At 39.3% G+C, this 18,669-nt stretch overlaps 1 protein-coding gene across 30 annotated transcripts in view; it reads left to right on the top strand.

Moving 5' to 3' along the window:
• Positions 1–3,457: 3,457 nt before the first annotated feature.
• Positions 3,458–18,669, top strand: part of KIF1B (kinesin family member 1B) — a 96,841-nt gene continuing 81,629 nt past the window's right edge. For all 30 annotated transcript variants that reach the window (XM_037378613.1, XM_037378611.1, XM_037378600.1 and 27 more), the window contains exons 1-2: positions 3,458–3,787; positions 9,189–9,376. In XM_037378613.1, coding sequence (XP_037234510.1) covers positions 9,271–9,376 — 106 coding nt within the window. In that variant the 5' untranslated portion in view covers positions 3,458–3,787; positions 9,189–9,270. The remainder of the gene's footprint in view (positions 3,788–9,188; positions 9,377–18,669) is intronic.

Here is an 18,669-nt window from a genome sequence, read left to right as displayed (position 1 = left end):
TTATTCCATTGTACCAACTGGAAGACTTGTTTGAACAAACTGAAGATGTTTCCCTTAACCTTGACTGATGGGGAAATAGAAATATTTACATTTGGTGTAGGATGTATTAAGACAGAAACTGAATTTTTTATTCTGCCATCATATCAGACTTTGACCTGAGGAATATAAATAGCTAAGTGCATTACTGAACTGTTTTGTCTAATTATGGTATACATTTATCATTTGAAAATGTATCAATGCAGGTATTACGGAAGACATGAAGGCTAACATTAAGTGGCTAAAACAATTTTATCTGGAGAACTAGTGTCAAGTATTTCAAAGGTGTGAATTCAGACAAACACTCTCCTGAATTCATTGTTCATGGGCAGAATTATGAAATGTATTTTAATACAAGCAACTGAAAGTGCCATTATATTGCTGTCATCTTGGTACAAAAGTGATTCAAAACCCTGTCTTTCAGTGGGTAGTGGACATTTGAGTAACTGAAAAGGAAAGCTGAAGTTAGTATTGGATTAAGAATAAACCTCCCATAAAAGCATATCAGTTGTGTGACAGTTAAATTCATACAAAAACATTACCTGCTGATTTTTGTGATTTCCCTTCCCTCCACTAAAGTGTCCAATCCAACTGTAACTTTATTACAATAGAGACTTTATATTAAAAGATCACAGAAATTATCAATTGATCAAATTATCTTTGACATTGACATGTATCTGCAGATAATCTGAATGGCTTTCAGCTGTGACTTGTTCATCCTAGGAATGACTAATTTACATAAATGTTGCAAAATGTGCTTTTCTTTGAAAATTTGAAGTCACAAGATTGTATTGTTGGTCTCTTCTTGCCCTCTAGGAATGCAACTAGAGCATTTACTAGGGCAAGTGCTGATGTTACAGCAATACAATTCAGTACAATTGATTCTATTATATCACAATCTACACTTATGTAATAGCACAATTTACATCCCTGTCAACTATTCCCTGCTGGCAGCAAGGACAGCCTAATTCTGTTAATAGCAGGATGAGGATGCTGCTTTAGCCAGCAGCAGATTGACTCTTAACAATCCCTAGGAGCACTGCACTACAATGTAGCAGTCATCATTATCGCTTAGCTTAAACCTACCCTCTCCCCTGTATTTAAACAGGCTTCCCAATTTCAGGTAGTGTATTTCAGTGATCTGATAACCAGCTGTATTTATTTGTACCATATAAATGCAAGAAGTGTTTTTAAAATTTTTTTTTCACAGTACTACTACTTCCTTTCATTCTGGTATACTAATGCTCAAGGACATGTTTATTGTGCTAGAGACCTTCATTATGTGAATATTTTCTTGAAAAGAAATGTCTAAATTCTAGTTTTAAATGCACACGTGCTTGCAGGGAGTTGAATCTGTTTCTGCTGTTTTGTGGGGTTACATGGTATTGATCAGAAACATACAAAAGGAGTAAGACGGGTCCCTTTCCTATAAGGGAATGGACACATTTCTTTACAGAGAAATCACTGGTAGAACATTGCAGTAGAATTGCACTTCAGTACATTTTTTAGTAAGTTAATTATAAATTACCTAAGGAGACCTGACTTTCAAAAATGGTATTGAGAAGGCTAGTCTAATTAAATGGAGATAAAATGCTTAAGTTATATAATTAAAAAGGCATCACAACCAGCTAGATGACTGCTTTAATACTTGACCACTTTTCAACTCCATATGTGGATATTTAAAGGGGAATTTTCCTCTTGTCTCCTGTTGCAGTGAGTGACCTCCGTGATGCTATGCAGGGTATGTCACATACCCTTTACCATTTTCATCCTTAATACTTAACCAGACTTTCTCTGGACATTTCCAGATTTTTCAAGAGACTGTAAGCAAGCAACTGAATGAACATACTGGATCTATCCTATCTGAGTACTCTCCAAGTCTGGACATAAGACAGTGATGCAGGAACTATTGTTCTGAAGAGACTCTACACCAACTTTGCTGAAGCAAAATTAATCACATTGTCTGTTACTCTGAAGGACTACAGCACACACCCAGTATTCTGACAGTTTACAGAGATTTTTGAAACTGGTTTTGGTTTTTGAGGTGGTTTTTTTGTTGTTTTTTTTTCTCCAGAGAAATTATAGCTGACCTAATTCTGCATGGCCCTAGATAGAAGTTAGCACAGTTATACCACACTAAAAACATCCCTGAATCACATGTCCCATCAATGGGAACTCTTCCAAAATTCAAATAATGGTATTTTCTAGGACATAAGAAAGGCACTTATTTTTACATTGTTGGTTCTGTGGCAGGATTTCGCTACCCACCACAGTTCAAGCATGTATTGTTAAGCTTTTGCATCCATCGACACAGCTGCTGATGCGGTGCATTTAGTGAGATGGGTTAGGGAGAAAAGCCACTTTTCACTTAACTAAGTAATAAATATCTCATTCTCACCAAAACCTGAAATTGATGGGGAACGTGAGGGACTCAGTGAAGATTAATGTAGTTAATAGTCAGGGGCCTGTGAACAGAAATAAACCTTGAAATCTCAGGTCCCAAATGTTCTCAACAGCTTAAATCCAATTTGTTTATGATGGTGCATCTATGGAAAATACATAATTAAAGCATTTCATGGATTATTATTTTAAAATGCTTATAAACTTAAAGACAACCCTGTTTCTAGCAGTAGGAATTATCAAAGTACTAATGGAAAGGAGGAACTTTAGAGCTGATGTTATTGCCACACCATTTTTACTTTGTGTGAAATTACTGAAATTGCAGGAGTTAATACACCACCATTGACTAATGCAATCACTTATATTGTGAGATCTACAAAAAATAAGCTGCTCAAATAACCTTTTGGAGCGGGGGGAGGGAAAGTAAATCCCTCCCCTCTGGACGACCACCGTCAGGCCTTGTTTAGGACCCGGAATTCCACTGGGAGCTAACGGTTTCGCTACTTCGGCCGCCGCGGCTCGGCAAGCAGGCCTAGCTACGCGCACGGGCTCCCCCAGTCGGGGGCGCCGACCAGCCGCGTACACTGAGAGAATTTTTTAGTCACAAATGCTCGATTTCAGTCACTCCCTCGGCACGGACGCGCGGCGGGCTGGCCTGCGCCGCGCACGCACACGCTAAGGCCCAGCGGCGAGGTGGTTACGCCGCTCGTTATAGGTTGAAAGAGGGGCGACCCGGCCTCCATCCCGAGCTCTGATTGGCTGGGGATGGAGCAGAGCCGACTCACTCTGTCACCGAGGCTCGGCGGAGGGATTGACTCAGCGGGAGGAGTGAGGCTCGTCATTGCGGACGGGCATTTTCGAGCTGTGATTGGTGCGCGGCTGTGGCAGCCTGTGATTGGCACGGCGGGAGGCGGGCACGCGCCGATTCTGCGCCTGGCGATTGGTGGAATCCAGGGAGACGGGAGCACCGGCGCGCAGCTATTGGAGGGACTGGCGTCCCCCCCTCCCTGAGGGCGGGCTTGGGCACGGGGCACCGCGATCCTGTCAGTGTGGGAGCGGCGCTGAGGGGAGCGGCGCGCTGCGCTCGTTCTGCCTGGCGCGGGCTGTCTTTTCCCTTCCTCCCTCCCCGTTTCTGCCCTCCCTCGCCTTTGTCGCTCCCTTCCTGGCGGCGGGGGGGGGGGGTCTCCCAGTCTTGGTGGGGGCGGCGAAGCGTGATGGGGATGGCCGCACTCTTCTCTCCGGTCCGCCCCGCGCTGCGCTGCCTCCCTGGCCCCGCCGCCTTCCCCAGCTGCTGACAGCGTCGGCGGCCCCGCACCGCCCGCGTCCTGCGGATACCCCCGCGCGTCCCCAGGTGAGGGGGTGGTCTGCGTTGGAGCAGCTCGGCCCGGCGCTGGGGGCCGGGGGGCGGTGACCGGGCCGGCTGGCAGCCGGGGCGGGGGTGGGGTGGATGCCGTAATGCGGTGGGGGAAGGCGGGGGCTGCCGGTTTGCGCAGCTGCTCGGCGAGGGGGGAGGGGGGCGCCGCGGGTGGGATGGGGCCTGGGAGGTGGCGGGGGCAGCAAGCAGTGCTGGCTGGCCGGGGTGGCCCGGAGCTGTCAGGGCAGCGGTACAAGGGCGTGGGGCCTGACTCGGCCTTTCCTCCTCATTTGCCCGATGTATATACTTGTCCCCTGGGACGCTCCCTTCCCCTTTCCCCCAGGCGTTGCGAGCTATGGCGGTGCGGCCGTTTCCCGTCCTTTTCCTCGTCCGAATCCCGTCCGCTGCGTGGGTCGCGAATTTCGCCGCGTTTCGCCGTCCTTTCTCTCTTTTCTAGCTCAGATGAGGTGGAGGCGGTAATTGCTTGTCCAGGAGAGAGGCACAGTGCCTCAGCCAGCTGCAAGACGCAAGAATTCGAAAGGATTGTGGTTTTCAGGGTGTTTTCTGTGGACCTGTGGGTAGTGGCTCTGTCCCTGGATTCAGTACAGAACAATTACTGAGGCAGCCATGTTGAGATGATGATCTGACAATCCTCTGTGAGCGGAGTCAGGAGGCAGGCGTCAGGAGACGGGATGACAGGCCTGGTAGTTTTGGGGTCATTGGCAGAATATGGGTATTAAATTGAGGTTGGAGAACTAGAATTCACCAGAAGCAGATGGTGGGTTCGTATCTGTTCTCTGAAGCTTAAAATCTGTTCCCACTAAATTTTAAAGTATATTTCTCTTCACTTCCAGTTCCTTCTTAGCTCAGTTCTTTTTGTCATGGCACAATCCAGTACATTGGCATGTTGGTAACTAGCCATATGCTTATACGATCAGGTTTTCAGTGCCGCGCCAAGTTCTGCACCACTGTTTTATCTGGCATCTTCACTGAGTACAAAGATAGCAATTGGAAGTGTATGAGTTCAGCTGATATATCAGACTGTCATCACTACCAGATCCGTAGTCGAGGACCTAAAATTGGATTTGCTGGGGTCCTCTCGTTCATAAATCCCTGCTGCTCCTAACAGCTGTTTTGCTAACTTTCCATATACTAATCTCTACCCCTTGTTCATTTTCTTTCTTTAGAGTTGTTGTACCGATTAAGTTACAAGCAATTTTTTTTGTGTAAAAGTTAGCATATCTTCTGGTAGGCATACCTATGCAAACACAATGCAAGGCTGGCTACATTAAATAAAAGTGATGCTTCTTCATTTGTGATGTGTGGTGGTGGTTTTTTCTTTTCTTCTTTTTTTTTATTTCACTGTAGAGATATGGATTCTGGATGTTATTTTTGTAACTGCTTTGGACTTGTTGCAATTTCTCTGAATATATAAATAATAATTTGCATCGTAATCCCTACTCTGCTTGTAACTTTATTTCAAAAAACAGCAGTATGCTCTGTGTTTTGACCTTGCTTAAAAACTGGTTTGTCAGAACTTTCAAATACATCCAAGGATCCAAGTAAGAGCTTGTTTCCTTAAATGTTTGTGTGAAAGTCCAAATCCAGTTACAAGTGCTTTAAGATTGTGAAGGGTGGTTGACCAACATCATTGGATTTGTCAGCTTGAATAACAGAAAACAGACAAGATACTTAGATTGTTTAATGACATGCTTTAATATTGAGCCTTACTGTGTGACTCGCAGGGTGGATGGTGGATATCTTTTAATAACAGTTTAAAATAAGTGTGAAATTAATATGTAGGATTTGCTTTTGTGCTGATGGAGCTCACTAAACAACTCAAATATTATCCACCACCTGTTTTAGAGCCAGTGGTATACCATGTCAAAGACCCAAGCATGCAGTTCCCTTCTTTACTTGGTTCCTGATTGGAATCATACGGACTAAACGTTGAAAGATACATAGCTAGTAGATTCTTTCCAGGACGTTAGCAGAATGATTCATTCTAGCATGGATGGCAGCCTTCTAAGTAAGTATATAATGAAAATATAAAATACAGGGTGGTTTTTTTTTCTTTTTAAAGATTGTTTGACCAAATCTGTACCACAGACTGTATTGCACATTTTGTTTTGCTCTGTTGCAAGTTACATCTCCTCTTACCACTCTATAGACAGTGTTTTGTAGTAGTAACTGATACTACTGGAAATGTGAACCCTGAAAAATTACTTGCAGTTTATTATCTGTGAAGCTATGCAACTTGGTCTCACTTTATTTTATTGTTCTGTATGATGAGGGCAATACTACCTTTCTAAAATGTTCCAACCAGTTAAAATTACTGATGAGTGGGGGGCGGGAAAATCCTTCAAGACCCCAAAAACTTATGGATTGGAAAGATATATTTGTTTTGGTTAATTTTCTTATTAATGAAAATTAAATCTTGCATAGTGAGACTATATTCAAAACATCTAAAATCCGTGTGCAACTACAATTAGGCATTTTGCTTACTTCAGCTATGAAAAATAGCATAGTTGAGAATGAATGAGATTTAAAATTGCTCCACATCCGATTTTCTTTGAGCGCAAAAGTTAAGAGTTTGGAAAAGTTTGTAATCGCAAAAATCTAGCAGTTAAATTTTTATGCTGTAGTTGGTGATTTTGTGATCTGTTTTGTAAGAGTATTTTCATAGCTATGTCTTAAAGAAGGCTATCTTATAGCTAGTACACATGGAGACTGGCGATGTGCTTTTCATGTTTTAATCTTGTGAATATGATGCTCAGAGGTACTCAGGAATTACTTATTTTTTTTTAAGTAGATGATTCTTTCACTCCATCTTCTGTTTGCCAGTGTCCTAGATATACTAGTTACCTGCAGAAATTAATGTAGTGTTCTGAGAGGTATTTCTGTGAAAACATCAGAAAAAAAATTTTTCTTTGTGGGACTCTTCAGTAAGAAGGGAAAATGAGCTCTCTGTTTCATAAATAATATTATAAGAACACATTGGTTGTATTTTTGTTTTCTTAAAAAAATATTAAAAAATCCCTGTCATTAATGGCCTAACCTGTATTCATTGGTCCTTGTGGAAAGTTGACAAAACTATGATTTGCACATTAATATGTCTAGATGAGGAAAAGAAAGATGAGAACCACTAAGCCACTGTCAGTTAGAGCTTCTGTGATGTGCTACACCCTATGAAATTCCACTGACTTAACTTTTTTTGCAATCTGACAAGTTATAAACTGTGTTACTATGAACTTGATAATAACAGATTTTTGCACTCAGAAACAGAATGTTTAGTGGCCATATACAGTAACATTCCTGTTTTCTAGTAGCAGTATTCAGGGTCAGTTAAGTAGTATGTCTGGGATGTATCAGGATTAGTCTGGTCACTTAGCTTTCATGGGAGGGCACAGGTACTTATGCAAGGGTCATGCTAAGAAGGGAGAGCAGAAATTCCGCACAGCAGATACTAAAGAAGAAGGTTTATAATGAAGCTGCGTGTTTGATACACTTTGTTATATAAAAGCAGGCACTTCTTGGCAAGAGTGAGTAAAGCAGTCCTCTAAAACAACCCAGAATCTCCATTAAACTTTGAAGAGCATGCAAATTTATTCCCATTACTTCTTTGCTCTATTATGTGTTTAAGTTTTTAGTGAAATTTCTTAAAATCCTATAGTAACCTGAAGTTGACTATGTGGCTGTCTCATGAATCATTATTCTAGCAGTTTTCTGTACCACTGACATTGAAATTCGGTTGGCTTGTTCATAAAGGCATTCCTATTCTTCTGGTCTGATGGGATGCTTTGCGTACCCTCTAAAATAAGGAACACTTTAAATTACTTCTACCTGGAGTAGTTGAGTGTCTGCCTTTTACCATGGGATGGCATTAATGAAGTAATGCAGTTTTATTAAGAACTTCTTGTACTGTGTGAAGTTGTGTCATAACCTGAATTAAGCATGTATAAGTAATTTTACCAGCTGTAGAACTTAATTTAGAGCTGAAATGCTGCTACTTGAGATCTGCTAGTAGTTTTGTATTTTTGTGGCACTGTGATTACAACCATGGAAAGAGCATTTCATTAGATATGTGGTGTGTAGCTAACCAGAAAAGATGATGTTAAGATTTCTGGCCCATGCATAGTGACTTGTGCATGGTAGAGTTCGGCCCACATTACCTCAGATTCAAGATAGAAATGACTGCATTGAGTCAGACCAGAGATTCATCTAGTCTTCAGCAGTGGCCGTAGCAGGTGTTTAAAATACAAGGATAAATCAACCATGTCATCTTGTTCTCAGTATAGTCTTCCAGGTTCTGAGGGTCTGTGCCGTGGAGGTTTTCCTGGCTAAGGGTGGTAGCTTTTTACTAGACCTGGATGGCTTTTTTCTTTGAATCTCACTGCTTTTTGAGCATCTTTAGCTTCAGTACTGACTCCTGTGACAGTAGTTAAACTGCTTACTTGTAGACCAAGTGAAAAACTTTGTTCTAATGGAAAAAGTTCCTTGAGGACAATGCAATTGAACCAATCTTTATTAACCCTATGTTTCAATACTGTCTCAGATCTGTCTTGAAGTTTGGATTGTGGGTATTTGGAATAGTTTCCTGCTAACTCAAGTGCTTCATCGTTTGGATGCTTCATCGTTTGGATGCAGTAGGATTTGAACAAGTATTTTGATAATGAAGATGAATTTACTAGTGAACATTTTCTGAAGATAGGTAGTAATATTTACCCTGAAGGCAATAATCTTTAATTCCTCTTCTTCCTTAGAGTGCTGTGTCCTTTAATCACTAGATATAGAGTAGGAAATGAGTTTTTATTTCCTTTGTGAAGAGGAATTTCCCAGGAATGCAAAGGGTTCTTTAAAATTGTTGGATACACCTTTTTCTCTGGAATGGTGTGTGTATTGAAAGTCAGTGTGATATGGCCCATCACGCTTGTGTTAATGTTATTGCTAATGTGTTGTGACAGCAAGGGTTGACAGCTAGAGAACCTAGATATGTAGTATACGGTTAGCTACCTCATGCTGAAATCTAAGTAGCTGTATCTTTACTGCTAAAATTAACTTTTGTTAGGTTAAGCCTAACACATGTTGCAACCAGGTCTTCATTTTGGTATTGGTATCCCTACCTTCTGGGAGGAAAACCAAGTAATGAAAACAAATATGTTTGTACACTTCAAAAAAGCTGCTTCAGGTGACAGAAGTGACTAAGGAGACAGTGTACTGGTGCTGTTAAGTGTATTTCCAGTTCTGTCTTTGAAGTGACAGCCTTCAGGGAGGTGGGTGGGGTGGGGGTGATTGCAGAGCAGAAATTGAAGTAATCAAACAACTTTGAACCTCCCTAATTGTATCAACGTCTTTAACGCAATAGCTGTAAATAACTAAATTATATTTTTCTCTTCAGAAAACACCAACAAGAAGGATTAACCTGAAACACTCTTGATCCCTTCGCTTTCAATTTCTTGACTGTAATACAAGCAACCAGAATGTCGGGGGCTTCAGTGAAGGTGGCTGTTCGGGTCCGGCCCTTCAATTCTCGAGAAACCAGCAAAGAATCCAAATGTATCATCCAGATGCAAGGCAACTCAACCAGTAAGTTTTTTTTAATCTCCTAAGGGAGTCTTTCTCTCGCCTCTCCCTTCCTGCTTAACACTCTTCTTTTTGTCAGAGTAAACTGAACACGTGCCCATTATATTATATAGAATTACTCTTTTAGGGAATCTTCTCTTCTGAGGCTGTTGTTGCATACTGGGTGTTCTCTGAATTTGAATAAAAATTTTGACTGAATGATGAGTATTTTGATTTTGATGCAGTTTATGGTGTTTGCTTCTGATGACTTGAGAATTCTACAGAAAGATTGTAATACCAAGGTGAAAATTTTCTTTTAACTTTATTAAGTGTGTGCGAATATCGTGTAGACTGATAGATACAGTGAGACATTGCAGACCACCACATGCGAATTGTTGTGGTGTAACTCCTGCTTGGGCCTGGTGCTTTAGTTCTTGGTGTGCTTATTCTGCACTCTGTGCCTTTGTTGAGGAGCATAATTTGAGTGAGAAAGTTGAGGAGAAAAGGATGTTTTATGCTTTATAGATCAGATGTCTAAACAATGTCACAATAGCAAACTACATAAAATCATCTCATTTTCTAACCCATTAGAACTGTTAGGGTTCTTAACTGTTGTGGGTGTAGTTTGGAGGAGAAGACTCTTTTATGAGAAAATGAGTATGGGCACACCATTTATTGATTTTTATTTTATTTTTTTAGTTTTATTTTTTACCTGCTTCTTAAGGTAAAGACAGTATTGATGCCATTTGCTGCAGCATCATTGCTCATGTGTTGACTAATAGCTCTACCTATAAACTGCTGCTGTTACAGTAGTTTTTCACTGTTAGGTAATCAAGTAGAGTCATCTTGTCTATATAGCTATAGGAAATAAGGTTCCAAGAACACAGAGTTACTTTGCTGTCAATTACTTGAGTATTTACTTATGCTTGTTAATACAAAGGAAGTTTCATACAAGCTCCTCCATATTAATTTTTTTTTTTTTTAGTCAAGCTTGTACTTCAGCCTGCTTCTGCAAAGGAATTTAAGTCCTGATTGTGGTCACTTAAATTATATACAGTATTTATGGTTTCATTGGAAGAGAGGCATCATACAGAAGAGAGCTTGCTTTTCAGTGCAGTAAATTCTTATCTTCAGACCTTATGTGGAATATTGCCCAAAGAAACTTGTTTTAGTTTGATCTCAAAACTTCCACTTAATTTGGTGCGGAGGGATGTTTAGAAATCATCTCATGTAGAAACAGGTGCTTGTATCCCACCATTGCCTGCCAACTTTCAGACCAAACCAGTGCAGCATGAAAGAACTATAGACTTCATTAGATGGCATTTGTTACAGAAATGCCACCAAGCTGTGAACTACAACAGCACTACTGGTGCCACTGTAATAGGTTTTCTTGCTGCTGTCATGACATGACAGCAGTAATTTTAGATGCTTAAGATTTTTGAACTCCAGGAGCCTGTGGAAGCTGCTTGTTTGTGGTACAGTGACAAAGGTGACCAGTGAATCTCTGGCAAGCTGTCTGAGTTTGAAATGTGGTTCCTTTTCTTGACCAGTGTCAAAAGACATTGGTTCTGTTACTGAATGCTAGGGCTGCACTACAAAGGTGTGTTTTTAAGGAACTGCATCAGCTTTCAAAAGGAGAAAAATGTTACCAGACTTACCTAGTTGGAAGTTTCTTCACAGCTTTGGCTATATTTTGTGCTCTGGAAATGTTCTAATCTGTAGCCTTCTATTTGAGTCCTGTGGCTCTGATACAAGAAGGGTGATATGACAGATGGTCAGGTTTAAGTCATCAGGGGCCATTACAGACTGGGAAAGGAATCATCAGTTACATGTTTTTACAATCTGTGGGCTATTTTCCCCCTGTATTTCTCTCTTAGAGGAGAAATACAGAAGGAAGCAGCAGACAGGGGTAATTTTACTTGTTGAGTGGAAGAAGATCATCTAATAAAATATATGAATAAGGAATTGTTTGGTGGGGAAAAAACCTGAGCGGAAGTCTTTTCTCCAAAGAATCTTCCTAATGAAGTTGATGCACATAACTTCAAGTTGAAGTTGTTCTGGTGTGCTTTTAGGCTACGTGTTAGGTTTGGGGGCTGAGTGCTGTTGCTGTTTCTGTCAGGATTCTTTTTCATGATCCCTCAGTCTTTGCAGCTCACAGTTAGCATTATTTAACTCATTATTAATGTCTGAGGTTGTTGACTAAAAGCCGACTACACAAAGTGACAATGTATTTGACTCTTGTGCCTGTTGCAGCAATTTCAAAATAAAGGGAGTTCAGTAGTAATTCTAGCCTATGGAGGTTCTGCTTCATACTTTCAAAAGTGTTGGTGAAATGATCAAGGCTTACATACCTTGCTTCTGAGAAGGTTATTTTTTCATTTGAACACTAGTCAAGTTGGAAGGAGGCAAATCCAAGAGGCTAGTGATATCTTGAGTAGTGACTATTTTAAGCCTTCAAGACAGTTAACAGTTCCCTTGTCTTGGAATTTAGCCTAATGGACTATTGTGATGGACAGGATTGATGAGACAGTGTGAAGTCTGGTAGCTAAGAAGGGCTTTTGACTGTTACTTAAACTTTACTTCTTTAAGCATTGATTGGCCAAGCTGTTCTACAAATCTTTTGTGGGTCCCGAGTTTATAAATTTGTCCAAGTCTGTTCTGTAAATGAATTGGCTGATACAGGCAGAGACTACATCCTAGTTAAACTGGGGCTAGGTGCTTCGCATTATTTTAAGGAAAATACTATAGAGATACAGTTAATGAAGTCTATCACAGGTGTGCTCCATTTATGTTTTTTTTAATTGAATGTATGAAAAAAGGAGTGTGTTTTGACATCCATAATAGGGTATATTCTTGAAATCAGAATGTCACCAGGGTTGCTGCCGGACACGCTGCTTTTGTTTGTCTGCTTTTGTGTGAATTTGGCTGTTTACAGCTTTTGAGATTGCCTGTCATTCATGGTGGGCTTGCCAGCAAATCAGTGCATCCTCCTGGGTTAGAAAGCTTATTCTCAGTTTTGTTATTGAGTTTAACTGTGCCTTAGAAGCAAAACAAGTGTAATTTTGTTGTGGGCTTGAGGTCTTCTACAGAATTAACTTGTTATCCTATCTGGCTTTTATGTCATTTCCTTGTAGAAGATCAAGACCTTTAATCAAGATCCATAGTAGATCTCCATCTTTCTCATTTCTCAGTGTTTAAAAAATGACAGTGTAGCTGAATACAGTTTTATATAAGTCTTTAATCTCAGGAAAATGGGAGTTCTTACAAAGGTTTTTAGCTCTCAATGTTAATGGCACTTATTTTGAGTAATTAGGACTTCTGTTTTTGTGTCAGAAGGATGCAAAATATGGGAATATTGAAATTGGTACTTGAAACATACTGTTTGTGTATCTTTTTTCTTTTTTTTTTTGCTACTATACTAAGATGACAAGACAAATTTTTTTCCACTTTATGGTTGCAAAGGTATTGATCTGCAGTAATACACTAGCTTGCACTATAAGAATTGTCAGTCTTTATGTTTTTAAAATACATTGCAAAAATGAAATTCTGCAGTCCAGCTGAAGTCACGTGTGCTGACTGCATTAAGGGGCTGGTATTTTGGCAGAAAGCCTGTGCTGCTCAGATCATATCTAATTGCAGATGGTATCCATTTGAATGATACTGCCAAAAGCTCTTCAGTGGAAACTGGAGAAGCGGGGGTAGGAGAATAGATGATAACAGAGGAATTCTTAAAGACAGGAGAAGTTAGAAGCTGCAAAATCTTACTACTTCAGTTAATTTGGAAATGCAAAATGCTTTCCAAAGAAAAGGTAATGTCACCATCAAATCACTAATCAAAAACCTACTGTAACTGAGTAGGATTATAAAGATGACCATTATTTTTTTTTATTATTGTCACTTAGATATGATATTACAGAACATAAGATTGTTTCCAAAAGCATCTGCTAGCTAAGTGGGTTCAACTGACCTAAATGCTTTGTTTTCTTTTGGAGTTACCTTCTTATGAGCATATCTATATTGTCTGTTATACAGAGGTCGCTAGTAGATATGAACATAAGCCCGTAAGTCTCAGGCGCACGTACCTATTCAGGCCTAAGCACGGTATAGTTGTGCTTGTAGCATTGCCTGTAGTGTAGTCAGCAGTGCCAGGGTTCCTGGTGAGAGAAGGGAAACATCAGTGGGCTCTGAGGGCTTTTCATATTGGTAATTAATTCCCTAGGGTGATCCCTCTGTCAGCAGTCCTCACTATGTTAGCTTGATGCTGCCTGTTTCATATTTGGCATATTCAGTGGACCTTTAAGTTGTTTTTTGCAGTGGTGGTTTATTGATAAAACCTCACCTATTGTTGAAACATGTAAAGTTCAGAAAGAATACTTTTGTCTTTGAGATAACTGTGTTTAATTTTTCCAGTCTTTATATAAATGTGAAAATTCATCTGCTTTAATATTTTCTTTAAATTACTGGGTAGGTGGTTTATCATGCTCTGGGTCAAACTCACAAGCAGCTTTTTGAAATGAATAATTCAAGAACAGATAGATCATGGTCAGCAGTATATCTTGGTCAAATATGTTTTGTCTTTAACTCCTGCTTTTTCACTTTTTTGTTTGGAATGACTTACAACAATATCTTACCCACAATGTATTAATTACTTATTGCCTGTCCACTTAATTAGTTACTGTTTTTGTGATGAGTAGGAAAAAGATTCTGCTGTGTAATAACATGAGATGAAGGTGAACTATAGACTTAAGAGCATTTTGTGTGTCAGTAGACTTTGTATCATTCTTGTATCAGATTTCAAAATGTAAGAAATAAAAACAATGCTGGCAGCTGCTGTCTTGGATTATTGAAACAAAAAGCTAAGCTATTCTATGCCTAAAGACTTCCCTAGTGTTGTGGTTTTTCTGGTGGTTTTTTTTTTTTCCTTGTTTGGGCGGTTTGTTTTGTGTGGAAGTGATTTGATAATTCTGTATGTAAATAAATAATGCATAAATAAAACCATATGAAAATAAAGCAGAAGTTCAAGCTAGTAGCTACAAGACAGCATTTAGATATTCACTAGCTTACTCTTAAAGAGCTAAGTAAATGTGTAGAAAACTGAATTAATGAAGGAGAGAAATAAAGTATCCTACTTGGAATATGTCCTCTGCAATTGATGTTACATTAATTGTGCACTAGGTGAGTATAGATAGGTTTCAGCATCTTGTGGGTGCCAGTGACAGAGTAAAACGAAAATTCGGAAATTCTTGTTCACCTGAGATTGTTGTATGTTCTGGTTTTTGCCATGAACCATATTAATGTAGAAATGTGCCTGCACAGTCTAGGTTATCTTGAAAGATATGAGTGCAACTGGATCCTCAGGTTAGGACTGAAAATTACCTATTTGGATTTTAACTCAGTGATAGTCTCTGTGGCTTGGTAATGTTGGAGGATTGTTTTGTGGACTGTTTAAGGTATTGGATGTTTAATGAAAACAGGCACAGTGGAGCGGTCCCATCTGCCAGTAACAATAGTCACAGCTGCTGCTGTAGACACATGGCAGTTAGGTTCTCAGGCAGGCATCCTTGGCATCGGCAAAACTTCAGAAGGTGTTCTGGAGTTAATTTGTTGAGGAAAAAAGTATTTTTCTTCTAATGGTTGGTTGGTTTTTTTCTCTCTAAGGTTTATAAAGCTCTGGTCTAAACCTCAGTATTTAAATTAAAAAAAAAAGTTCATAGAGTATCATCCAATTTGAATTCCTTTTCTGTTTGTGTTTTTTTTTGGTTGGTGGTTTTGGTTTTTTTCCTTCTAAGATGTGTCCTGCTTTATGTGATTGTTCTGGAACAAAATAAAAATGGGTGGGAAAGCAGGCCTTAACTTAAAAGGCTATTGATTTATGGTGTGTTTGTCTATTGATATTTGAAATATAATACTAAAATTGCTGATATTTGAAAAATAATACAAAAGTCAAAAGTATTGAGAGGTTCATAGAGCAAGGTAACTTCATCAGTAATTCAGGCAGTACTTTATTGGTATACATTGATGGGTATATTGTTAATTTTTGCCTTTTTTGTTGTTATGTGGCTCTAAAACTTTAGTAACCTCTTTCAAAGAAGCTCAAACCTAAAGGGGGGGAAAAAAGTATGGTTTCCTGAACTTTTTCTTTCTGACCTAATTTTTAACTGCTTCAGTAATGAAAAGACACACCGAATAGAAGAGAAACCTTATTGTGTGTGTGTATGCCTTCAGGAGAAGAAGTTTGGTTTTGTTTTTTTCTGTAGTAGTATTCTGTAAGCATAGTTTGGATAGTTTCACAAAGGAACTTGTATCATAGAAACAATTTGGTCTAAATTGCTGATAAGTCCTTACAAGAAACTTTTTAATTTAGACTAGTACTGTGTACATGTAGACTGTAAAGTAATGGGAATTTATATAGCTTTACCTATTTTTATATGTTAAAGGCAAGTTAAAGAGTACATTGTAGTTGTCTCATCAGGAGCATAAAAAAAGGTTAAGTTATTATGTAAGACATTTTCAATGGAAGTATAGAATAGGTGGATTCATTTTTGTAGGTAATCTCAAACTCTCCATCTGTCTTCTGAAAATGCAGAGTTTTAGATACATAAAAGTCTTACTCCATTTCTAATGATTTGTGCCTGACAAAAAGCATTGGTTCTAGAAGGATGTCTTGTGTAGTGTTTTTTCTGCAAACAGCTTGTTCTTATTTTTTTTTTTTAAGTGTTTCCAGTTTTTTATGCTTGTATCTTGCATGATGAGGTTGTCTTGGGGAAATAAACAGCACTGGAGGAAAGTCACTTAACCCCTGCCCTGATTCTCTGGTCTGTAAATCCTCATAACTGGGGTTAAAACTAAATGAATGCTTGTCCAATATGTTAATAGTACATTGCATTGGTGGTAGACGTGTTATCAAAACAGGCTCTTTTATGGGAGGATAAATTGTGTGTTGTGTGGAGGGTGGGTGAATTGGAAACTGGTTTGAAAGAGAAGTGAAAGAAGTCACAATAGTAGAGGTCGCCCAACTTCATCTCCTGACTGTGCTGTTACCAATTACATTATTTGTTGCAAGTCCTGTAACAGGTGACAGAAGGCTTAAATGCAAGTTTGTCTCTAAGAGAAAATGGAGACAATTGCTGTTCTCTTTAAATAGGTGCTCCAGTAGTGGAATTTCATGGGGAGTTTGTTTTGCTTCTCCAGTGTTTTTCTAATAGTACTGGGTCATTCTAGGAGTGGGAGTCATAAGTGGGTAACAGGTAACGCTGGATACAGGCAACAAGCAAAGACTCTATACATGAACATCAGAGCTCAATGTTGTGCAGGGTTAGGGATTTCTGTTGCTTGTCCATAAGTCTGTCTTAATCGCTGGCTCTGAATGCCCTACACTATTGACTGTTGATATGTTTTGTTACAAGCCTTGAATACTTTTTTGGAGAAGAAAAAACCTGAGTTTTTCTAGGTGCTTGGTTTTCCTCCTAAAGCCTTTCTCATGGTTGTATCAAAATAACTTGAGAAGTGTTAATTCTGCACGCTTAAAAAAAAAAAAAGGGGAAAAAAAATCTATTTGGAAGATTACTTCAGGGCAGTGGGAGAACATGAATATTTAATGTTTTTTATCATTTATTAATTTTTGTTTAATGGACAAGTAGTGGGCCTGGAGCAAGACCATGGGATGGCTAGAATGTTCTGGGTAATGTTAAAAGCAGGTGGACTAAGTTTAAAAAAACTGTTATGAAGTTAGTATAGAACTGCAGTTGAGAGATAATATTACTAATGAACCCAGAGAAGTTTTCTGTCAGTGGTGAGTAAACAGAAATGCTGCCCCTTCAGAATTAGTGCCTGCTCATGTAGAACTAGGGCTTTAGAGCTGATTCTTTTTAAGAAATGTTTAAATAATGTGCCACCTTTCAGTATGCAAGTGGAAGTAAAGAAAATGCAAATTGTCAATGGGAACTACTGTAAGAATTGGGTATTTTCACTACATGAATCCTTTAACATACTGAGGCTGGCAGAACTGACTCCCCAGGATTCCAGTGCTACATGATGTTCTCTTAATGTAGTGTTGGCATGTGTCTGAAGGTCAAAATGGCCTTTGGAGAAGGCTGTTGGCTCTTGGAGATGTAGTCACATAAAAGCAGGGGGTGGAGGGAGATACTGTTTTATTTGCCTTGAAACAGAAAATGTGAGGAAAGAATTCATCTCAACTCAGAGTGCTTAGCCGTACATACTTAGCCTTGCATAGACCTGATAAGCATATTTTGCAATAGACCATTTTCAGGGAACCAGTTGACAATGGAAGTTTTGGAATGGTTTTAGTTCAGGTTTTTGATAGGTAGAACAGTATGGTTCGACTAGCTCTCACTTGGTGCAAAGCCTGCTGGCATGCTGTTCTCCAAGAACACCAGCTGAAGAGATGGTATTTATAGCACTTGGATCTGTAAGAGCAGCTGAGGATGAGAGTGGTTTTCTAGCAGCTTCTGTGAGCAAGCATTTACCTTGCTCTGGTGCTGTTGAGCCTAACTCCCTCCCCCATCCAACCTTTCTCCCAGTACAGGGTTGAAATTCCACAGTAGGGAGAGAATCCGGTTGAATTCCAAAGGAGCTGTTCTTAGCTTCTACTTGGTTTCCTTCCCTTTTAATGATTTGAAAAATGCAAACAATGCTTTGAAAAGCAAGCACTGCTTTACAAGCTGGAAGTGTCCATTTCCCTTAATTTATCTCTTATAATAACAACTCTGAAAGTCTCTCTTATAAAAACAGTATAGCCATATATCTGATTGCAACGTATGCCTAGGAAAGAAGCCTGTATTAAACGTGTCTTTGGGGTGTTATTCACATTCCAACAAATAAAGAATGCCTGCTCCACCCTGCTCTTGGTAAGGAACATATTCTCATTGTTGTCGTTCCAGTCTACAGATGGTGCAGATTTATTTTCCATACCCATGCTTTTTAAGAGACTGTATATTTAATGTTAATTTGGTCTTGTGGAGTCAGTTCTGAAAGCCCCAGATCTTTTATATTGGTTAAACTGATTATTCAGACATCATAAAATGAAACTACTGCTTACATTGATTCAAATAATTTGAAGAAGGCACAGAAATAAATTACTTGGTATTTGTTTCCCTGAATGTTAGCCCTTTCTAAGTTCTGTCTAGACTCGCATGTTTTTTGAAATCTTCTTTCTGTTCCTTTACCAATGATTAATGAGAAGAAAAGTGAAGACAGCACAGTGCCTTTTTTTACTAGCTATTACCTCTTAGTAAGTTGGCGTTTGGTAGGAACGTGTACTCTGTGTAGGTTACTGCTACCACTGGGAGAATTATTGA

The sequence above is a fragment of the Falco rusticolus genome, chromosome 3, assembly GCF_015220075.1.
Source record: "Falco rusticolus isolate bFalRus1 chromosome 3, bFalRus1.pri, whole genome shotgun sequence".
NCBI classification, from domain to species: domain Eukaryota; kingdom Metazoa; phylum Chordata; class Aves; order Falconiformes; family Falconidae; genus Falco; species Falco rusticolus.
Note: the sequence above shows the minus strand (reverse complement) of the source record. Positions and strands in the feature narration are given on the sequence as shown.